Raw genomic sequence first — 21,639 nt, 5'->3', positions numbered from 1 at the left:
GAGTTCTGCTTAGCTATACCTTAATCAATCATTTTACTGAAATTTAACTAACCAATCCTAACATATTGTAACATGATTATTTAACCAATTATATCCCACCACCTTAATTAGTTTACACCCAGCAAAATTAATTATACAGCAGACAGAAACAATCACAGAACCAGACAGAGATTATACAGACAAACAATAGGGAAATGGGGACTACAATGAGAGAACAACCACAAAAATGAGGATTTCACATCCCAGCTATTGATAAGTGAGTTCTTGCCAGACAGGATGCTATCAAACTAAGTTTCCTTTTACATCTTCTAGGCACTTCCCTTTCTCTGGAGGTGATAGGCATTATCAGGACAGGATTGTATTCCTAACAGCCCAATAGCACCATATTTCAACGTGACTAGGTTGGAATGCGAGGATGTGACCGGTCGCTTCCCAGCTTATGGCTGCCTCTGCTGCTTAGCCAAAGGCCTTAGCCTCAGACTGTCACAGTAAGAGAAGGCCCTTACACCGGCAGACAGTGATTTTGATTCTTTCTTTTATACCTCTATAACTAGCTAAGTGATAAGAATACAGCTAAATTCTTAGAGTCTAGGCCTTTACAGACAGGCCTGAATATCTATATCTTAACACCAGGGTTGTTAAGTGCCATTGTTACAGCACAAAGGCCTTTCCAAGAAGGGAGTTTTGCAGCATTTCCTAGAGATGCTCAGGCTCTGGATTCACCTGATCTCCTTTGGAAGTTTGTACCACAGCTGGATCCCCTTGACTGAGAATGTTTGGTCTCAGCTCCCACATGCTTTGGCCTCAGCTTTGTGATCTGCGTTGTCCCAGAAAAGTGCATTTATCTCAGTGGTTTATGATTTGGGCATCTAACTCCCTCAGGCTCCTTTGAAAATCCCATCCTTAGTCTTTTTCTGACACTGTGTTTGGGGTTTATTTCAAAGCACATTCCAAAGTGCATTTTAAAACACACGCCAATAAAAATAAGAGATGCAGGACTTCGCCTCACTGCACATAGTAAAGCAAAAGTTTATTTAATACGGTACGTTGTCTTGGGCCGCAGTCTGTCAATTTTCCTAGAAAAATTCTATTTATTTCATCTTGTAAAACTCTCCAAGGCCAGAGGCTATTTTACCAGAAAAGTGGAACTAATGAAAGTATAATAAATGGAATGGGCAGAACTTCAGGTCCATTCCTGATGGAAAGTGTCCTTCGTGTTTCTCCTGGAGGGCTGAGAGGCAAAGGTTATGGCCCACGGTGCTTTTTCTGGGCGACTGCTCCACTCAGGAAAAAAAATCAAAGAAAAATACATTGACCTGCCTCCCAATTTTGGGTTCAGTTCTGCTGGCCAATCTTGTCCCTGATCCATTAAAGCCTGAAAGCGCTTGCTTGACTTTAACCATGTCACCTTGCAGAATCAAGACCGGTGTGGCAGGGGCACCAGAATAGGGGGCGCCAGAGGGCCATGGTCCCATCACTTTTCACCGGCTGTAAGGGCAAGCGATGGGGGGGTGGTGGAACAGGAGCGTGGGGGGGGCAGGGTCTTGGGGGGAAGAGGTGGGGTGGGGGCAGGGCCTGAGGGAAGGAGCAGTGCGAGGGTGGGGCTCCAGCACAAGGAGCAGTGCAAGGGCGGGACCTTGGGGCGAATGCGTGGTGCGAGGGTGGGGGCTTGGGGAGAAGGAATGATGCAGGGGCTCAGGGGAAGGGGCAGGAGGTGGGGGCATGGTTCAGGCGTCGGTGCGCCTCCACACACACACTTTTAGGGAGCTTTCAGCACTCCTTGGGCCACTCAGAGGTGGGCATTCAACAGAGCAATGGACCCACGGTGAGACAGCTGCATCAGGGTTCCAGAGAGTGTGGTGGACAGTACTTCAGGGCCTCCAATTCACAGGAATAGCAGCAGTTCAGTGGCAGATCTAGGGCAGTACAGCAGTGACTGATTGTTGTCAGGAATGAAAAGGCAGTAAAGCAAGGACAGACCTCTTTTCCCCTTTGATTTTCAGGCCTGCATGTTCAAATGCGTCTTGAGATGCTACAAGTACATTAAAAGCAGCAAGAGGGAGGAGGTGAAAGTCATGCCAGAGTTTGCTGAGAAGGTGAGAAGTTCCAAACGCCAGCTCCTGGTGTCCATCACAAAAAGGCAGGGTCTGGATGGAGGTGGGGCGCAGCAGCAGGCAGAATTGAAGCTTCCATTAACCACCATTAGAGCTCTGATTCACCCCCACATTACTCCAGTTTTAATGTGGTGTAAAACGATTTAAGTCAGTGGAGTTACACTGGGATGCATGAAAAACTGGAATATTGTAGTGCTGAATCAAGGCTTCTCTATTATAGAAGATACTGCATGTGAACCAACGCAGAGCTGTCTTGCTGAATCTACGGGCAGCCTGAATCAGTTGTTCTAAGGCCTTGCCCTAGCAAAGCACATGCTGAACCTTGAGAATATAAGCAGCCTCGCTGCAGTTAGGGCTATGCACTCGTTAGGACTATGTATTACCCAGTGCTGTTGATGATGCACGAAAGGGAAATAGACTCCTGCTTGTACTCATTAGGACTATGCACGTGCTTAAACTCAAAGGTAAGTACTTTGCTGGATAGGCATCTAAGCGAGCTGTGATACTTCCCCATTCATTTCAATGGGGTGTTAATGCCAAAGTCTAACTGGAATATTTTCAAGTGTTTCACAGCTGACCATTTTAGCAGAAGCTGCTCTGGGATTGTGTGTGTGGCTGCTGAAAGGCCACTCCAAAAACATAAGGACACGCCCTAAAAATAGATCGATAATCAAGATGGTTGAAAAGCAGTATCCTCCCTACCCCCCACAAAAAAAACCCCTTCCTCAAAAAAAAGTTGTGAAAAATTGAGTTGAAACATTTTTGTTGTTTTTGTGTCTCAAATTGGAAATTTCAACCAATTCTAATAACTATCCAGCCAGGAGAGTGTGGAGTCCAGACACCGTGGCTCTGACTCTTGTGGCTGGACTACATAGAGGCTTATGAATTTCCTACTGTTGTTGCACTAACAGAGCTGCGTCATCTAGCTCAGGCTGTAGCAGCTTTCTGTCTTTTGGTTCAGAGGTTCTGGATTCAGCCCTTACCACATGCCTTCATTTTCCAGTCCTCTGTCCTTCATAAGCCTTGTCGCTCCCTCCCCACTCCTTTGCCCTGGGGAAAGAAACACACACTAGGTAGGTTTCAGAGTAGCAGCTATTTTAGTCTGTATCTGCAAAAAGAACAGGAGGACTTGTGGCACCTTAGAGACTAACCAATTTATTTGAGCATAAGCTTTCGTGAGCTACATTATTCGGTGAATGCATCCGATGAAGTGAGCTGTAGCTCACAAAAGCCTGTGCTCAAATAAATTGGTTAGTCTCTAAGGTGCCACAAGTCCTCCTTTTTACACAGTAGGTAAAATCCAATTGAAACATTTTCCTGTTTCCAGAGCAAGTCTGGGACTATAATGATTTCTTCCTCCCAGGTCATGCTGCCGTCATACGAGGAAGCCGTAGAACTGTCCTCCAAGGAGTCACCACCGCCCTACTCAGGAGTTTAAGCCCCAGCCACTGAGATGGGAAGACGTCTCTGCTGCTATGAACGCCTCTTAGCTCTTGTGCCTCAACTGGCAGATACTCAGCCTCACTGAATAATGCCTCTGTTACTGTGATAGCGTGCTTATATTGCACCAGATTCACTCTGGTTCAACGGACTTGGAGCTCATAACAACCTCAGTTTCTGCTGTGAAAATAGAAGTGTCAGATCTGATTCTCCTCTCATGCTGGTTTCATCCCAGCACAGCTCGGTTTGCTTCCAAGGAGCTACTCTCGATTTACACCTCTCTAGCTGAGAGAAGAATTGGACCTGCAGAGTAGGAAATAGAACCGAAAAAAGCTTTTTGCTGAGAGAGCCCAATTCTGAAATTTAGCAGCTTTTAATGAAGTCCTATGGGAAAAGGATCAGCAAAAGGCAGGTGATTCCGAGTGGACCTCAGTGCGGTGCTCAGCCTGCCAGCCTATGCTACTGAGTTAGAGTGTGTGATCTGTTGGAAGTGCTGGGATCATCACAATATTGCTCTGCCATTTTACACCTCCAAGTCTTTGTGGTTTTGCTTTTCTTGTGTGATTTGAAAAATGAGTTTAAATAAAAAGCTAATGGCTTCAATCCCTGGCTGTCTGGCTTCTGTAGAGCGCTATCCTTGCAATTGGAGGAACATAGCAAATGAGCAGCTTTCCTCTTAAAAGCAACTCTGTTAAAAATGCCATTGTGGGGTTTTAGGTTTATTTTAACTCACTGACTCCAGATCAGATGGGCATCATTTGCAAGTAAAAAGATTCTAACTGCTGGCCCTGCAAACTCCTAAACAATCTGAGAGTCTAGCCAGATTTTTTCCTTCTTGCACATCATTTCCAGGGATAAAGATCTGGCCAGCCAAAGTGTGCTTTCGATACACTTTAGCAATCAATTAAAGTTGCACAGGGGAAACTGATCGGAATGTATTACCCAGCGCTGTTGACAATGCATGAAAGGGAAATAGACTCCTGCTTGTACTCCCAGAGCAGTGTTAGCTCTGCAGAGCTAAGGGGAGTTAAAATCAGTTAAAATTTTATTTTTCCCCTCAAGTTAGCAAAATATAGAGAGAAGATTCCCCAAGTAATAAGATTCCATTTATAGCTAATCATGTTTGCAAGTAGGACCACAAGCAAGCAATAAAGGAATAAAGTAGCTAGACCTGGGTGAACTTTTTCAGACATATAGTTTATTTCTCTGACAAATGCAGTTTTGGTCAACCCAACACTATGTGCAAATTTGACACAAATAGTTTTGGCCATTCCCGAATCAGTCAGAGGAGAAGGAAGAAGTGGTTGTGGTGCTGGTGACACTGTTTTCTTCCCCTCCCATCCCCCATACAGTCTTTAGTCTGGGGGTTAGGAAGACCCAGGCTGGAATCCCCAATCCAAACACAAAATGGATTTCTTCAATTCACCGGGCAGCCCAGATTGCTTTGACCTGCACCTTTTACCCACCCAGAACTGCCACCACACTGAAAAATCAATTATTTGCCCAGCTGTACGAGTGACACTCCAAATCGTGCTCATCTCATCTGTGCATTTCCATGGAGAACACAGAGTCAAAAAATTTCCAACCGGCTCTGCAGCTGTGTGACCGTGGACAAGAGTCACTTCAACTTTGCTTCCCTTCCCAGCTTTTGTCTTTCTTATCTATTGAGATTTCAAGCTCTTTGGGGCAGGGACTGTCTCTTGCTATTTGTTTGTACAGCACCTAGCACGATGGAGCCCTGATCTTCGTTGGGAACTCTAGGTGATATTTTAATACTATTACTAATAACATCATCAAGACATCAGCTACAGACAATGGGGTTGCCCATATGTTGCTAAGGGCCCATTTTGTCCCACAGAACTCATCGCTGGTGAGGATGCATGAGATGGAACAAACCCAGCTTGACCCAAACATCCCAGGAGAACTTTGCAGGCTCGGCAGTCACAACAAAATCTTTTCACTCTTAAACTGATCACCTTTGATACATAAAACACTGAGAGACAATAAACATAGATCCCCATACACTGGCTGTTTAGATTAGAACAGCTCTTTAAAGGTGGGATTTTCAAAGCACCTTAGGAGAGCAAATCTCATTGAATTTAAATGAAAAATCCCAAATTTATGAGCCAAATTCAACCTGCTGCACACGTGTCTGAGAGCAGAATTTAGTCCTAGAAATCAGCAGAGAGGAGGTTCTGGCTCTCCTAGCAATCTGCAGGTGTATTGCTGCTTGTTCATGCCCTCCCCTGTAAACTAGATGCCAGTGTGGCTGAAAGCGTTCCTTCAGCAGATATCTATTTGAACTGGCAGTGAATGAATGATTGGCATCAGGCATGTGCTGTCTTCTGTATCAGGGATTTGGCCTGGTCTCCTGGATAGAAAAGGCTCATTAATGAATCAGTCTCCAACTACCAAAGACAAACAGGAAAGAGCTCAGAGGAAAGCAACAAACATGATATAATGCTTCAATATATCAGACTTAATATTCAGGGCAAGGTGAGAGAACAGAGCAGGTTCAGGCTAGCTGATAGAGCTTTATACCATTGGTTCTCAACCAGGGGTACGTGTACCCCGGGGCATACACAGAGGTCTTCCAGGGGATACATCAACTCATCTAGAGATTTGCCTAGTTTACAACAGGCTACATAAAAAGCCAGTACAAAGTAAAATTTCATCCAGACAATGACTTGTTTATACTGCTCTATATACTATACCCTGAAATGTAAGTACAATATTTATAAAAACAATGAGGAGCCCGGTGGCACCTAAAAGACTAACAGATTTATCTGGGCATAAGCTTTTGTGGGTAAAAAACCCACTGCTTCAGATGCACCATGCATCTGCATCTGAAGTGGGTTTTTTACCCACAAAAGCTTATGCCCAAATAAATCTGTTAGTCTTTTAGGTGCCACCGGACTCCTTGTTGTTTTTGTGGATACAGACTAACACGGCTACCCCCCGATACTTAATACAATATTTATATTCCAATTGATTTATTTGATAATTATATAGTAAAATTGAGAAAGTCAGCGATTTTTCAGTTATAGTGTGCTTTGATACTTTTGTATTTTTATGTCTGATTTTATAAGCAAGTAGTTTTTAAGTAAGATGAAACCTGAGGGTACTCAAGACAAATCAGACTCCTGAAAGGGGTGCTGTAGGCTGGACAGGTTGAGAGCCACTGATCTATACAAATGTCGTGAAAGAGATTTATACCCATCATACCTAGGCTGGTAGATGGGTCTTTGTCCTGCTTGAGGAGGGGCTAGTCTGCAGAAAAGGCTACGGACAATATTTCAGCTGTGCATTGGGAGAGCAGGTCGTTTAGCTCAAGCACTAGTATTAGTGTGTATTACGTGTACTGCAGTAGCCACTAGCAGTCCCAGGACCTCATTGTGCTGTGCAAACACAGCCCAAAAAGACAGTCCTTGCCCCAAAGAGCTTACGTCAGTGCAAACAGTCTAGTACTTAAACCCCACGGATAACTCCAGTAGGTTTGGTTTGCACCATTATTGGCTGTAGACAGCAAAACTAAACTGTCTGCCCATCTATCAGAGGGTTAAAAAATTAACCAGGTCTGCTAGGGAGTGCACTATATGATGGACCTTCTGGACCTCAAGTTTCCCCATCTGTGCAAGGGGATAACAACACTTTGTTCCTTTGCTGAAGTGGCTGCAGGTTAATGCCACTGTTAACGTAGAGTAAAATATCCAGCAGAGCCTAAAGGCCAGAGTGTCGAAGCTATTTAGGCTCCAAATGATGCAGATCAGCACCTACTGCGATTGGCAAAAGCGTCTGAGTGGTGATGGAAAGGGGAGTTAGGCACCTAAGCTGCTTAAGGGCTTTTGATAATCCTACTAGACGCCTATCTACATGAACAGGTGCCTAAATCCCTTTGACAATCTGGCCACAAGTGGCTTAGGCACCTAAGTCACTTAAGGTCTTTTGACAATGTTACCCAGAGTGCTCTCTGCACCTCGCCCGGAGACCCATAACTACCGTAACAACATGACCAGTTGCCCGGCCATGCCCCCAGTGGAGGTTGTCACCTTTCCATGAAGCTTCTGGATGTCCCTTTCATTTCTTGCTGGGGAACGGCCTACTTGTTGGCTGTTACTGAATATAACATATAACTGATCCTGTAATAATCATCCTGCTATCGTCTACAGTATATGGGCTGCATCCTGAAGTCCATGCACACATTTTATTCTGGCCTTGCACAGGCGTAAACTCCCATTGGCTGCAACTGGAGCTCTGCCAAAGTAAAAGTGGAGTAAAGCTAGTAAGTTTTGGTCCTCTATATTTTCACCAGTGCAATACTTATGAGGAAGAATGGGCTTATGGTTAAGCCCCTGGCCTGGGCCAGAAGCTAGAATTTGGAGTACAATTCCCAGCCCTAGTATAGACTGAGGTGAAACTATCTCCCTATGCATCATTCCAATCTGTCCAATGAAGATAATAATACTTCTATGGCCAGTTTAGACTCTAAGTGCTTTAGGCCAGGAATTGTCTCCTACCATATGTTTGTACAGCACCAAGCACAATGGCACCCTGGTCTGAGGTCGGGAATCTAGTGGTTAAAGTAAAACAAATAATAGAATTCCCTGTCTAAATGTATGTTCCCCTCAATGCCAGCTAATCTTACTTCTTTTGCGATTAGCAGGTCCTCTTGCACTCACACCCTGTGGCTAAAGCCAGCAAGAAACATCAGGTTTCCCAGTTTAATCATTTGTTTTTCCTGCAATCTTAAAGACAAACCAACACAATAACAGCAAAGCTGGCAGCCACTCCCATGCCAGGAAGGTAAATAATCACCAAGAAGGTAAACAGTTCCCCGGTCTGGAGCCAACATCAGGGCAGCTGAGAAATAAAACACTATTCTGTAGCAGCCGGGACTCAAGGAGTCTTTGTGCAGTGGACTGATACGGGGACAGGGATGGGACATGCTCAAAATTTGTTAGTCTCTAAGGTGCCACAAGTACTCCTTTTCTTTTTGCTCAAAACACTGAGACTCAGTGAATACTTTGGGAAGGGGGCCCTGGTTGGGACTTCTGACTAGCTAAACGGAGGCTATTAGGAGTTGAAGGTCTTACAGTCTAGCTAATAATATGTCAAGCTAATCTCTAAGGGCTAGAGTATAACTTGGCACATGTGCTAAGAACCTTCCCCCTTGTGGACCCCATGCATGTGCAATCTTTGTGCCTTAACTGTGCAATGTGCCTTCCTAACATGCTGAGCCAGTGTGGGGCGAGTAGTCGTTTACTGCTGATACAGGCCACTGGGGAGGAGCTGTGACCCAGAGCGGTGTCTCTGAAGCACAATGCCTCCCAGGACTACTCTGAGGGTGATGCAGCTTATACGCTGTCCCGGGCTCCGTGCTGCACCTAAAGGCGCAATCTAGCCCTAAAGCAACCACCCATCACTGTACCCCAGCACTGAGTACAGGGTTGGAAGATGCATCACAGCAGTCCAAGTGTGGAGCATCTTCACCACTGGATGTTTTTCTAAAAGATGTGCCCTGCTAGGAATTATTCTGGGGAAGGTCTCTGGCCTGTGCTATTCAGGGGGTCAGACCAGATGATCATGATAGTCCCTTCTGGCCTTGGAATCTATTAATCATCCTTCCATAGGAGCATATTCCCATGGATCCAAAATTTAAATGGTGCAATATCCTACCTTAAATTAAATCACCACTAATTGTGCTCCCGACTATTCATTTACTGGAAGAGGGTTCAGAGTTCCTAAACCTTTTGGCTTAATTATCTGCCACAATAAAGCTGTTAAAATCTGTTGGCTATATCACACACACAGAGATGGATTTTGTTGCATAGCCTAAGAGGATTCAAATGTTCCAACACAGACCAGAGCACCTGACTTTATAAATGGACCTGATGTTTGGTGGGTTTTAGGAAGCCAGACGGTAGCTCTGCTTTGAATAGTAATTTATATCCAGAACTGAAAATAGTCCCTCAGAAGAGCCATGAAATCTGATAAAATGCATAGATTTCTTGTGCATTTCCAGTCAGGGCAGAGGCTGGGTGCTAGACAGGAAATGATTTTGGTTTTGGTGAAATGTTAGATGAATTGGCCAACACAAACTAAATGTGAGCTGCCGTGAGGCTGTTAATGAGTCAAACTATGGTGCCCTCAGTGCTGTATTTGAGTCTGATCAAAGAGTCTTTTTAATGTGCTACTGTTGTTCTGTTGTTCACTGCTGATCTATTTCTGAACTGAATGTCTTCAACAGGCAGTGAGAATGCAGCTCACAGAGAAAAGCACATAGCTCTTAACCTGGTACCTTCACACATTTTGCTTCTGAAAGAAAAGAAGAATGCACCGCAGTTCTTCAGTGCAGAGGGTGGTTTAGCTGATGGGGCACTGAGATTCTTTTGTTAAACAAAGGAAAATCAATCAATTTTATAAGCAGGAGGATCTCATGGCTAAGGCGCTAGATTGGAGCTCGGGAGATCTAAGTTCAGTGCCTGACTCTCCCATAGTCTCTTTGTATGACTTGCAGCAAATCATGTAATCACCCTGGGTCTCAGTTCTCCACCTGGAAAATGGGGATTTTTGTAAAGAGATGGCTCAGTTCCAGAAAAGCAACACTTTGCTCACCGGACTGCAGGCTGGGAACCTGCTGCTTTATCAAAATGGAGTGTGTGTGTCAGGAGGAACTCCCACTTCCAAAACAGGAAAGAAGAAAGGTGTGGAGCTTGGCTCCATACCATAGGACTGTCTGCACAATAACCTCTTTGGAGCAGGGGCTTTCCCTTATATAAAGAAAGAGAGATGAGAGAGATGAAGCCTGGGTAAAATGAAGTATCATTATCCCTCCCAAGCCAACAGGAGATGCTGATGACAGGGGTGCATGAGAAACCTCTCCCCTTTCACAGAGTTCAGCGCCAAAATCCAGGCTGCGGGCAGGCACCTATCTTTGCGTGAGAGCTGCAAATGGGAACCCCACTCTTAGAGTCAGGTGGCTTAGGCACCTAAGTCTTGCCAAATAGAGGTAGGCACCTGCCCATCTTCACACACAGTGATGAGGAAGCAGCTGAGGTAACTTTTAGCCCTGGGGTCAGGGCAATCACCTGGGGTGAGGAGGACCCCCCCAGTTCTAGCCCCCTGTCTGTTTGAGAGGGCGGTAGGATTTGAAGAAATCTCTACTACCTCTCAGGTGAGCGTGCTGACCCCTGAGCTATGAGAGATTCTGACCCAGCTCTCCCACAGTCTCTTGGATTGAAGCTGTTACACTTTAATTGAATGCTAATTAGGCCAGAGAAAAAGTGAGAGACACTCTATGGCCCAGTGGCACTCTCTTGAGAAGTGGCAGATCTCCACTGAAATCCTTTCTTCCCCCTCAGAAAGAGGGGTGACTTGCATACATGCTGGAGCAAGGGGTGCTGGGGGTGCTGCCTCACCCCCTGGCTTGAAGTGGATTCCATTATAAACGGGGTTTACAGTTTGGTTCAATGGCTCTCAGCACCCCCACTATAAAAACTGTTCCAGCACCCCCGGACTGACTTGAACTGGGGGGGTCTTTCATAGCTTGCATGGGTACCCCAACTGCTGGGCTAAAGGTTGTAAGGCAAGCTACTGCATCCTCCCCTGCTGCTCAGTTTTGTGTGGAGTTAGGCATCCTCTGAGCATGCCTCCCGGATCGGGCCCGACACATGAGACGGGGCTCCTCTGCCCATCTTCCCCTGATTGCTGGATCACTCTGGGGCTGGGGTGAGAGACAGACCTCCAGGTGCCTAGAGGGAGGCACCAGTGCACATGCCCCGGAGCAGAAACAGGGAAATTTTACCCTGAAAATTGAGGCACCATGAGACACCTACATGGTTTAACATGCTGAGTGGGAGTTTTGTGGATCACAGAGGTGTCTAAAACTGGGCCTTGGGCATCAAAGCATCTTTGGGAACCCAGCCCTGAGTGTGGCAAGACCATGAGCGACTCAGGGAGGTGCTGTGGACCCTCAGTTCCCAACAAGGGGCTCAGCACCTTACAGGATCAGGCTCCTAGACCTTTATCCTGTTCATCTTAAGCTACCCCCGCAGGCATGGAGGGCCCAAACAACAGTGGAAGTCTGTCATTCATCTATAACAGATGGAGAGGAGAGGAGAAAACACGGGTTTGTAAATGCCATGGACCACTGGCCTGCCAGGGTTTGAGGGATAGGATGCACGGCCAGTGGACAGAGAACTGCCTCACAATAGAACTGACATAACCATGGCAATAATAATAATAATAATAATAATAATAATAATAATAATAATAATAATAAATAACACAGGAAATCAAGCGCATTTTAAAATCCCAAGCGACAGTGTCTGCTCTGTGATAAGGGCTGAGTTGTCATAAATCCATCTGTTCACCTGGCCTTCGAAGAAGGCTGATGGTGAGTTTCCCAGATGATGAAAGGGTGGTGTTTCTGGCTTCTGATTCCTGCTGACATAATGAGTTAATGCTGCTGGGGTTTTAGTGTGTTATTAATGATGTGTCAGGGCACTTAGCGCCTCTATTATTAGTTACACCAAAATCAATACAAATAAGGGTTCTACCTTCACCCTGCAGCCAGCCCCAATAGTTAGGGTGTCCATATTTCCCTATGCTGAATACGGGACACCGAGTAAAATTACTCGTATTCAAGTGAGTGCAATGGCAATCAATCAGAACTATGCAGTACAAACATTCAAATTAACATCAAGTTGACTGAGCCTCTCTTAAAAAGAAAGACTGCGTAGTTGGATTATTTTAATTTACCTTCTTATCTTTAAGGCTTTAGGGTTCACACAGGGAGGAGCGACACACACACACCCCTACCCACCCACCCCCACCGGGAGAGGTGACACACACACACTCCCTTACACCTCTCTCTCAAAGGAGGAGTGTGTGACCGACTGACTGCCCTGCGCTCTCTTTCCTCTATGCCTGGCTGGGCCCCCAGGATGGACCCACCTCTCCTGGTACCTGGCATCTCGTCTTTCCAAGGCAACACATAGCTTGTGGGGGACAAAGGATCACATGCCCTCCCTCCCATATTTCTGCCAGGGTTCACACCAGAAAGTGGCCAGCAACATCCTTTCAGCACTGTGGGAGGGAAGGGACAGGAGCCGCTTCCAGTCTCAGGGGAGGAGGGGTGGGGAAAGGGTGACCTGGCTCCTGTCTTTGCAGAGCTGATCTCTCCACCCCCTCCTCCTCTTGCCCCTCCCCACCCCCCTGCTGGAAGCGGCTTGTCCCTTCCTGCCCGCACAGTGTCGAAAGGCAGCTAACACCTCCAAGTTGCTGCTGGCTGCCAACATTACCCAGCCTCCTCTGGCTACAGTATGGGCAGAAAGGGGTTAAGCCCTATGGATGTACTGTGCACCAGGGCCCAGGGAACCTGACTGCAGGGGCTTCAGCAAACCTGGCCAGAGAGGTGTCTCAGCAGGGAGGGGCAGGTGCCTACAGGAAGGAGCAGCCCCACGCTTCCTGGGGGTAGGACCCAGGGTAAGCGGGAGGGGCAGGTGAAGAGGGTTCTAAGCCCCTGCTCCAGGAGCTGCTGTGGAGTCTGTAGGTTCGGGGCATAAACAGGCTGCAAATCAGTTCCCCACCACCACTCCACTCTTAGTTGAGGGGCAGAGAGGCTTCCCTGTGCCAGCACTGTGCGGGGGCTTTGGCACATGCAGGGCTTGGCGCCTCCTGGCCAGCGCCCCAGTCTGGAGGATCTTGGGCTTTCCTGGGGCGCCAACCCAGCCAGAGGCAGTGGGGGAAGGAAGGAACCTGCCGGGCAGGCTGCTGGGGAGTTGAGTGCTCTGACCAGGGGCTGGTTCTCCGCACAGTGCTGGGAGCAGGACATGCTCCGCTGGGGCGGGGGGCGGGGGAATATGGAGGAGCAGCAGGGTTGGGGCTGGGGGTGAAGGGGCAAGGCAGGAAGAGGACTGCAAGAGGGGGAGCACATAAAGTGCCGATGGGTGGGCAGCAGAGGCGACCTGTAACCAACCGCCACCTGGTACCTGCCCACACTCACCAAACTCGCAGCGCGCAGCCAGTGCTGGCCAGAAATAGGATGGGAGTGGGGTCCTGTTGACCAACAGCTGGCATGTAGCAGGGGCTGCGCTGGTGGACCAGGAGGGGGAGCAGCCGGCCCAATGTGCTGCATCTTTGCCCCACCTCCAGCCTTACACACCCACCCCCATCGTTGGTCACTGGACCCCCAACTCACGGCTGGTGAGGGGTCAGCTGGCAAGCAGGGATCCAGCCAGCAGCAGGACCCACCAATACTAATGGGGGAGAGACAGAAAATATGGGAGAATTTGGGCATTTTAAAGAAAAAATCGGGACATCTGCAGGAGAGCTTAAATACGGGACTGTCCCTTTAAAAACGGGATGTCTGGTCACCGTACCAATGTTACAGCGGCTGCCTGCAGAGTTGAGATACATTGATCCATGAAGTTAGAACTGCCGCAGCCTGCACTATGTCCGTTAATGCTAGAAATTGACAACTGCAATATTGCATCAAGCAAACCCCTTTTTATGTAGCCGTCTATGGTATTTCTATGGTCCCCATTGCCAGAATGTGTCTGGACACAAATGTTGCAACCATTTCTGCGAGCATAAGTTGCTCCATAATGCTTCTTCTGTGCTTTTGTGACCCTGAGCCCATTTAGTATTGCGTCTTCCTTCCAGAACATCATTCTTCTTATGATGTTTGCTCCCGTCCACCTGGATTTAGCTGGTATGGTGTCTCACGCACCTTGCAGAAGTAGAAGGGCTGCTTGAATAGGGAGTATCAATTTTAAAAAGAAAGTTCTTTCGTTGTTGTTGTATTAAAAATCAATCTAGAAAAATCCGAAGTGTGAGACTGTAACTCAGCCTTCTACATTTCTTTTCATAACCTTACTAAAAGATTACATGAAAATTCAAATTCCCTATGAAGAGTAGGAGGACTTGTGGCATGCTAGAGACTAATAAATTTATTTGAGCATAAGCTTTCGTGAGCTACAGCTCACTTCATCGGATGCATTCAGTGGAAAATACAGTGGGGAGATTTTATATACACAGAGAACATGAAACAATGGGTGTTACCATACACACTGTAACAAGAGTGATCAGGTAAGGTGAGCTATTACCAGCAGGAGAGCGGGAGGTGGGGGGGAACCTTTTGTAGTGATAATCAAGGTAGGCCATTTTCAGCAGTTGACAAGAACGTCTGAGGAACAGTGAGGGGGGTGGAAATAAACATGGGGAAATAGTTTTACTTTGTGTAATGACACATCCACTCCCAGTCTCTATTCAAGCCTAAGTTAATTGTATCCAGTTTGCAAATTAATTCCAATTCAGCAGTCTCTCGTTGGAGTCTGTTTTTGAAGTTTTTTTGTTGAAGAATTGCCACTTTTAGGTCTGTAATAGAGTGAACAAAGAGACTGAAGTGTTCTCTGACTGGTTTTTGAATGTTACAATTCTTGACGTCTGATTTGTGTCCATTTTTACGTAGAGACTGTCCAGTTTAGCCAATGTACGTGGCAGAGGGGCATTGCTGGCACATGATGGCATATATCACATTGGTAGGTGTGCAAGTGAATGAGCCTCTGATAGTGTGGCTGATGTGATTAGGCCGTATGATGGTGTCCCCTGAATAGATATGTGGACACAGTTGGCAACGGGTGGTGTTACAGCCAAGATCTACAGCCAAGCTCTACGATACAACCGCATTTGCTCCAACCCCTCAGACAGAGAGAAACACCTACAAGATCTTTATCAAGCATTCTTACAACTACAATACCCACCTGCTGAAGTGAAGAAACAGATTGACAGAGCCAGAAGAGTACCCAGAAGTTACCTACTACAGGACAGGCCCAACAAAGAAAATAACAGAACGCCACTAGCCATCACCTTCAGCCCCCAACTAAAACCTCTCCAACACATTATCAAGGATCTACAACCTATCCTGAAGGACGACCCATCACTCTCACAGATCTTGGGAGACAGGCCAGTCCTTGCTTACAGACAGCCCCCAACCTGAAGCAAATACTCACCAGCAACCACACACCACACAACAGAACCACTAACCCAGGAACCTATCCTTGCAAGAAAGCCCGTTGCCAACTGTGTCCACTTTCACATATCTTAGTCTCTAAGGTGCCACAAGTACTCCTTTTCTTTTTGTGGATACAGACTAACACGGCTGCTACTCTGAAACCTATGAAGAGTGTATCACATATACTAAGAGTATCAGCTAATAAACACAGTGGGCCAAATTCACTCTGGTATAATTGCTTTGGATCTATATTGGGGATACATTTGGATGGCTGTGTCACCTAATATATTGTGACAACATGATCATGACTTTGTGTCCAGTACGGTATTGTATCTAACAGCGAATTAATCATGCTCACAGCTCCATGGGGAAAAGTCATGCCTTTTCATTTCTCATTATGCAAAGCACACAGAATCTGGATTATGTTCCACATTAAATGCTCCCCATAAAAGTCGAGGAGAGGGAATACATGACCATTCTGGGTAACAGCATGGAACGGTTAACATGACAATGACTCGACTGCTTCAAGCATTGCAAGGTGAGTTCCAAAGGGAGGATAGGTGGAGTGGAGACACCGGAGTAGGACTCGGACTCAGGACATCTCAGGTCAATTCTTGGCTCTGCCACAGACTTGCTTGGTCAATCCACTTAATCTCTCTGGCTCAATTCCCATTTGTGAAGTGAAGAAAATAATCTTCCCTCCGACCCTGTGTCTTTAGACCCTTTGTATTTAGATTGTAAATTCTTTGTGGCAAAGACTGTTGGTCTCTGTGGCTATGTCGGCACCACAAGCTAGGGGTGTGATTCCCTTGCTCACGTACACATGGTCACAGTAGCTCTCATGGAGCTAGCATGAGTATAAATGGCAGCACAAACACGGTAGCAGCAGCGTACTCATGGCTGAGTCGTGCTGAGGACATATTCACTGGTTCCAGGCGGGTTTGTACTCATCCCCACACAGCCAGGCCTCCACTACCATGCCCGTGGCTACACTGCTATTTATACCCACAAGTATGTGTACACAAGCAGGGGACTCACACCCCTAGCTAGCAGTGTAGACATAACCTGTGTGCATTCAGCTCCTACCACCAGAAGCCCTGATCTCAGCTGGGGCATTAAATAACATTCATGGCCCAAATGACCAATAAAAGCAACAATTTTACCAGCTACGAATTCAGGCAGGTTTCTTTAATGTGCAAAGGGTTAACTTCCCTCTAAAAAAACTGATCTGAAAAAAGAAACGTGATTAAGTGGAGGAGGGATATTTTAAGCGCTACATTGTATGTTGGATCTGTCACTGGAAGACGCATTTACTGAAAGCATGAGATACTGGTGGTTTCTGTTCCCATGAGCTTGTGTGAATATTTATGCACCTGTTTTGACCTGTTTCTGCTCAGACCTGTCCTCCAGCCCCACTGATCAGATGGTGGAGTGGATGAGGGAACCCCCTACATAATATGGGCTGCTCCGAATTTATTGAATAAAAAGCCATGGTGTGGACCTATGGTTGTGAGTCAGGCCAAATATCTGTCTATGTTAAAAAGTCACAGTTATGGAAACAACCCTGATAAAAGAGTCTGTCTCAATTAACCAGCCTCTCTGTCTCACTTAGCCTCTCAGAATCACTGAGTCAACAACAAATGAATTTGAATGGCGGTATGAAGGGGTGGACCAAACCTGTGTGGGAGATCATCGCCTGAAACAAGAGATCCTAACAGCTAAAACTAAAACTAAAATTGGCTTCTGGAATGTGAGAACCATGTGGGACAATGAGTGAAGTAGTTAGAGAAATTGCTTGGTTCAATATTAATATTCTCGGGCGAGTGAAATGAGCTGGACTGGTTGTGGACTCCATTCAGATGGGATCACAGTACCCTGTTCAGGAAGGCAAGATGGTCTCACAGAGGGAACTGGAGTACTCCTCAACAAAAAGGCAACTCAAGAGCTACAAGAATGGGAACCCATGCTAAAGTAAGTGTCGTCAGATGTTCAGCTGCAAGTGTGTGTTCTCCCCGTGTGCTGTCCCACCTCTGCACAGGCAGCCGAAACAGCAGACCTCAAGTGAACCGCCCAATGACTACAAGATCCGTTAAAGGTATGAAGGCAGCCAGCCAGGTTTATTGTCAATGAAGCAAGATCCTAACTCCCCGGATCAATGTCTACAGTTACACTAGCACATGGATGCCTGTGACAATGGACGCAGCTCAGTGAATGGCGGGATTTTCCATTCCACCTACACACCTTCCAGTGAACTTGCTGAACAAGTAAAAGATGTTCTACAGCAAGTTGCAAGATGTATTAAACCAGGCCTACGCTTGTGATATCATTCTAGTTATGGGTGAGTTGAATTGCCAAGCTGATAACAATAACCTCGGATATGAGCATTGCTTGGGTAAACGTGGAATTGAGGGGTACACAGACAACAGTGAAAGATTTACTAAGCTGTATAGTATGTATAACCTGTGCACTGGAGGAGACACTTTTCCCTCAACACGGGAAACACAAACTAACATGGAAGTCAGATGATACTGAGAAACAACTGGGTCACATTGCCATCAGCAGATGATGGTGAAGATCACTGCTGGATACATGATCGCTTACAAGGGCTGATGTAGGAAGTGATTGTCATTGGAACAGTTAGAATAAAGCTCAAAAGGCAAACTAATAAGAAAAGAGAGCTGGAATTCGATGTGACAAAACTGTCTAACCCAGGAATCGGAAGGGACTTTAAAATCCAGCTCTCAAATGGATTCCAAGAGCAGTGGGTAATGAATGATGACATAGAGGAACAATGGGCTCACTTTAGCAATGTCTGCTGAGAAACTGCCGCATCTTCACTAGAACCAACAGGATCAAGGAAACAAGAGCGGATATAGCCACACACATGGAAATTGATTGAAGAAAGAAAAGCCTTAAAAAGGAGGCAAACACAGGTGAGACAAGAAGAGCGATGCATTCTGCTACAGGAGTATGCAGAGGAAGAAAAAAAGATAAAGAAGTTGTGTTGGAAAAATAACAGCTCCTGGCTTGACAAAAAACGTGAGAGAAGCCAAAGAAGTGAGGAGTGACTCGAAGAAGCTGTTCCAGGGTGTGTAAGCATTTATCATCACAGTTCCAGAGTCAAGGTGACCTCATAAAAGCTAAAGATGGAAGACTGTTAACAATGGAATCAGAACAAAAGGAGAGAGGGCCTGAACATTTTAATGACATACACAACCAACCAGAGCCAACAGTTCCAGTCAATGGATGTGAAGAAGAAGGTGAAGAAGGACATATCTCACTGATCGGCATTTCAGAAGCAGAAATAGAGGAAGCAATTAAGCAGTTAAAAATGGCAAAGTGCCTGGTCAAGATAAGATCACTGCTGAAAGGCTTAATGCCGCGGAAGAGGTGGTAGTACATGAAAGATGTAAACTTTGTAATATAGTCTGGGAGAAAGAATGCTGCCCAGAGGAGTGGAAGAAAGATGTGATCTGTAAATTACCAAAGTAAGGAAACCAGCTCGTGTGTGATAACATCAAGGCGTAACGTCACTGCTCCATACCCAGACAAGTGTTCTGCAGTTTACTACTGAACAGAATCAAACTGGTTCTAGATGAAAAACTATATACCGAGCAAGCAGTCTGTAGTTTGAAAAGACTGTGTATAGATCACCTCTTTACCCTGAGATGAATGACTGAGAAAGAGCTTGCTTACCAGAGAAGATTTGTCTTGAACTTTACAGATTTTAACAAAACTTTCGACTGCATTTACAGAGAGGGTCTATGGAAGATCTTGTGACAACAGGGCCTTCCTAAAACCACAGTGTCACTAGCTAAGATGCTGTATGAAGGTTCAAAATGCTGTGTAACGACAGAAAGTGGAGAGACTGACAGATCTGATATTGTCACTGAAGTGCAACAAGGGTGCATTTTATCACCTCTTCTTTTCTGAATTGTGATAGATTATATGATGCAAAAAGCAACACCAAAGGAAGATAAAGGAATTAGAAGAAAATATCAAGTTATCGACTGTGCAGATGACATTGTTCTGTTGGACACAGATGATCAAGCTATGAAAAAGACCATTATCAATGTCAAACATGAGGGCGCAAACTAGAGTTAAGAATCAGCCAGAAGAAAATGAAGGTCATGACTGTTGAAAGAGGAGTCAGCAATGAAGGTGCCAGTGAGGAATATGGCATGGCTAAAGAGTTTGTGTATTATGGAAGCACAATTAGTGCCAATGACCGACTCAAAAAGAAGGTGGAAGCAAGAATTGGGAGGCAAGTGGAATCTTCTTGAGACTGGCAAATATCTGGAAAACTAGGACATGCATACAAGAACCAAGATAAAGTTAAACAATACCATTGTGATACTCACATTGTTATATGCTTCTGAGTCTCGGCAAATACTAGGAGCCCACTGAAAGAAACAATAGATTTCATAGGAGATGCTTGCGAAGAAAACTTCGTGTCCGCTGGTGGGATAAAGTACCAAGTGCTGATGTGTTACAAAGGACGGGTCAGCAGACTGTAGAGACAAAGATTTGATAAAGAAGGCTGGTGTGTTTGGACATGTTGTACAGATGTCAAAAAACTGTCTTTCTAGACAAGCCCTGGATGGGATACCAGCTGGTGGAAAACAGAAGAGAGGAAGACAACAGATGACATATAAGAAAACCACTGAGACGCATGCTGCTGTCCTGGAAACAGACTCTAATGGAGCAAGAAATGTGGCATATTAGACAGATGGAGGTGGACCTGGGCTGCCACATGTGTCATAAGGAATGAGAGCATATACTTAATTAATTAATTAAAATAATAATAATACCCCAATGCAGGTTAAAGGGCATAAATACAATGGGGCATTCTCCTGCACTCAGTTTGGAGGCGAGCTACCATGTCTGTGGCATCCTATTAACTCTTATGAATCATGTCAACTCCTTTGTCCTCATATAGCTCCTGTCTTCCAAACTTCTTGGGAGCTAAGGAGGCAGCATCCTTAACACAGCCTACCCAGCAACAGCAGAGCCTCTCTGTGGCAGTACCACATGCAGACCATCCCGTCCATTGGTGGGGGGACGTGACCTATGGATCTGTATAGTCATGGATCCACCCCCAGAAGCCAGCCTCATTCCTCCCCAGACCCGGTCTGGGCAGTCGTGCTCCATAGTGCAGAGACAATATGACTATCCAGCACAGCTGTCCTAAATCCTGCCTTCTCTGTGCAATGGACCTGTACCGAGTTCACAAAATCCAAGGTCGTCTGTGCACCTACCTCTTAAGATAGACAGGCAAGTGTTGCCATTGCCAATTCACAGATGGGGAAATTGAGGCCCAAAGAGAGGCAGTGACCTCCCAAGGTCATACAGTAGGTCAGTGGCACTGCCAGGAATAGAACCCAGGTGTCCTGTTGATTCCTAATCCCCTAGAGGGGATGTGGCTAAACTGAGAATATAGGGCAATTTTGGTAATTAAAAATTGATCCCTTTGAAATGAACGTGACCTATAAAATACATAAATAGTTGTTAGCTGTAAAAAGCATTTCCCATTTCTAGCATCAGAGCTAAGTAATATTTACCAGCTATTTAAAGCATAAAGGATAAACATTCACTCGCTGTTTTGGTCGTAAAAGTTATTCAAAAGGTCTATATTTAAGGCCATACATTTCTCCCCAGCTTTCCGCCTTTCCCATTGTTTGTTTAAGCCTTACAGATCCCACGCTGCCAAAAACAGTATTAATTTCCTGAGGAAAGTGGTTTGACAATAAACATTCTCCCTGATAAAAAACCAGACTAAAAGTGGCTGCTCCACTCCCTTTAAACCAGCAGTGAAACAGAATCATTGTGGGGAGAAAACATCGGGATTTGATTTTGGGTAAATGGAAGCATCAGACACAAAATTTCCTTGTGTATTTTTGAGGCTGAGTCAAGCTCAGTAACACTGAAATGGGAACATCAAAGGAAGCCTTTTTTTAAATTTAACAGTTAAAAGAGTGCGAAGGTGTTTTGCTAAAACCGTCACGTTTTTCTGGTGGCTTGAGGGGAAGTAAGTTATGTTTACCAGAGGAACCATATTTATTTTGACTA

General features: G+C 45.7%; 1 protein-coding gene across 1 annotated transcript in view; it reads left to right on the top strand.

Annotated features, from left to right (window-relative positions):
* LAPTM5 (lysosomal protein transmembrane 5) overlaps positions 1-4,157 on the top strand; it is a 39,617-nt gene extending 35,460 nt beyond the window's left edge. Inside the window, exons 7-8 of the mRNA XM_037881606.2 lie at positions 2,004-2,096; positions 3,478-4,157. Of these exons, the coding sequence (XP_037737534.1) occupies positions 2,004-2,096; positions 3,478-3,552 (168 nt within the window). The 3' untranslated portion in view covers positions 3,553-4,157. The remainder of the gene's footprint in view (positions 1-2,003; positions 2,097-3,477) is intronic.
* The last annotated feature ends 17,482 nt before the right edge of the window (positions 4,158-21,639 follow it).

This window comes from Chelonia mydas, chromosome 19 (assembly GCF_015237465.2).
Source record: "Chelonia mydas isolate rCheMyd1 chromosome 19, rCheMyd1.pri.v2, whole genome shotgun sequence".
Lineage (NCBI taxonomy): Eukaryota > Metazoa > Chordata > Testudines > Cheloniidae > Chelonia > Chelonia mydas.
This window is presented reverse-complemented; position numbering and strand designations above follow the sequence as displayed.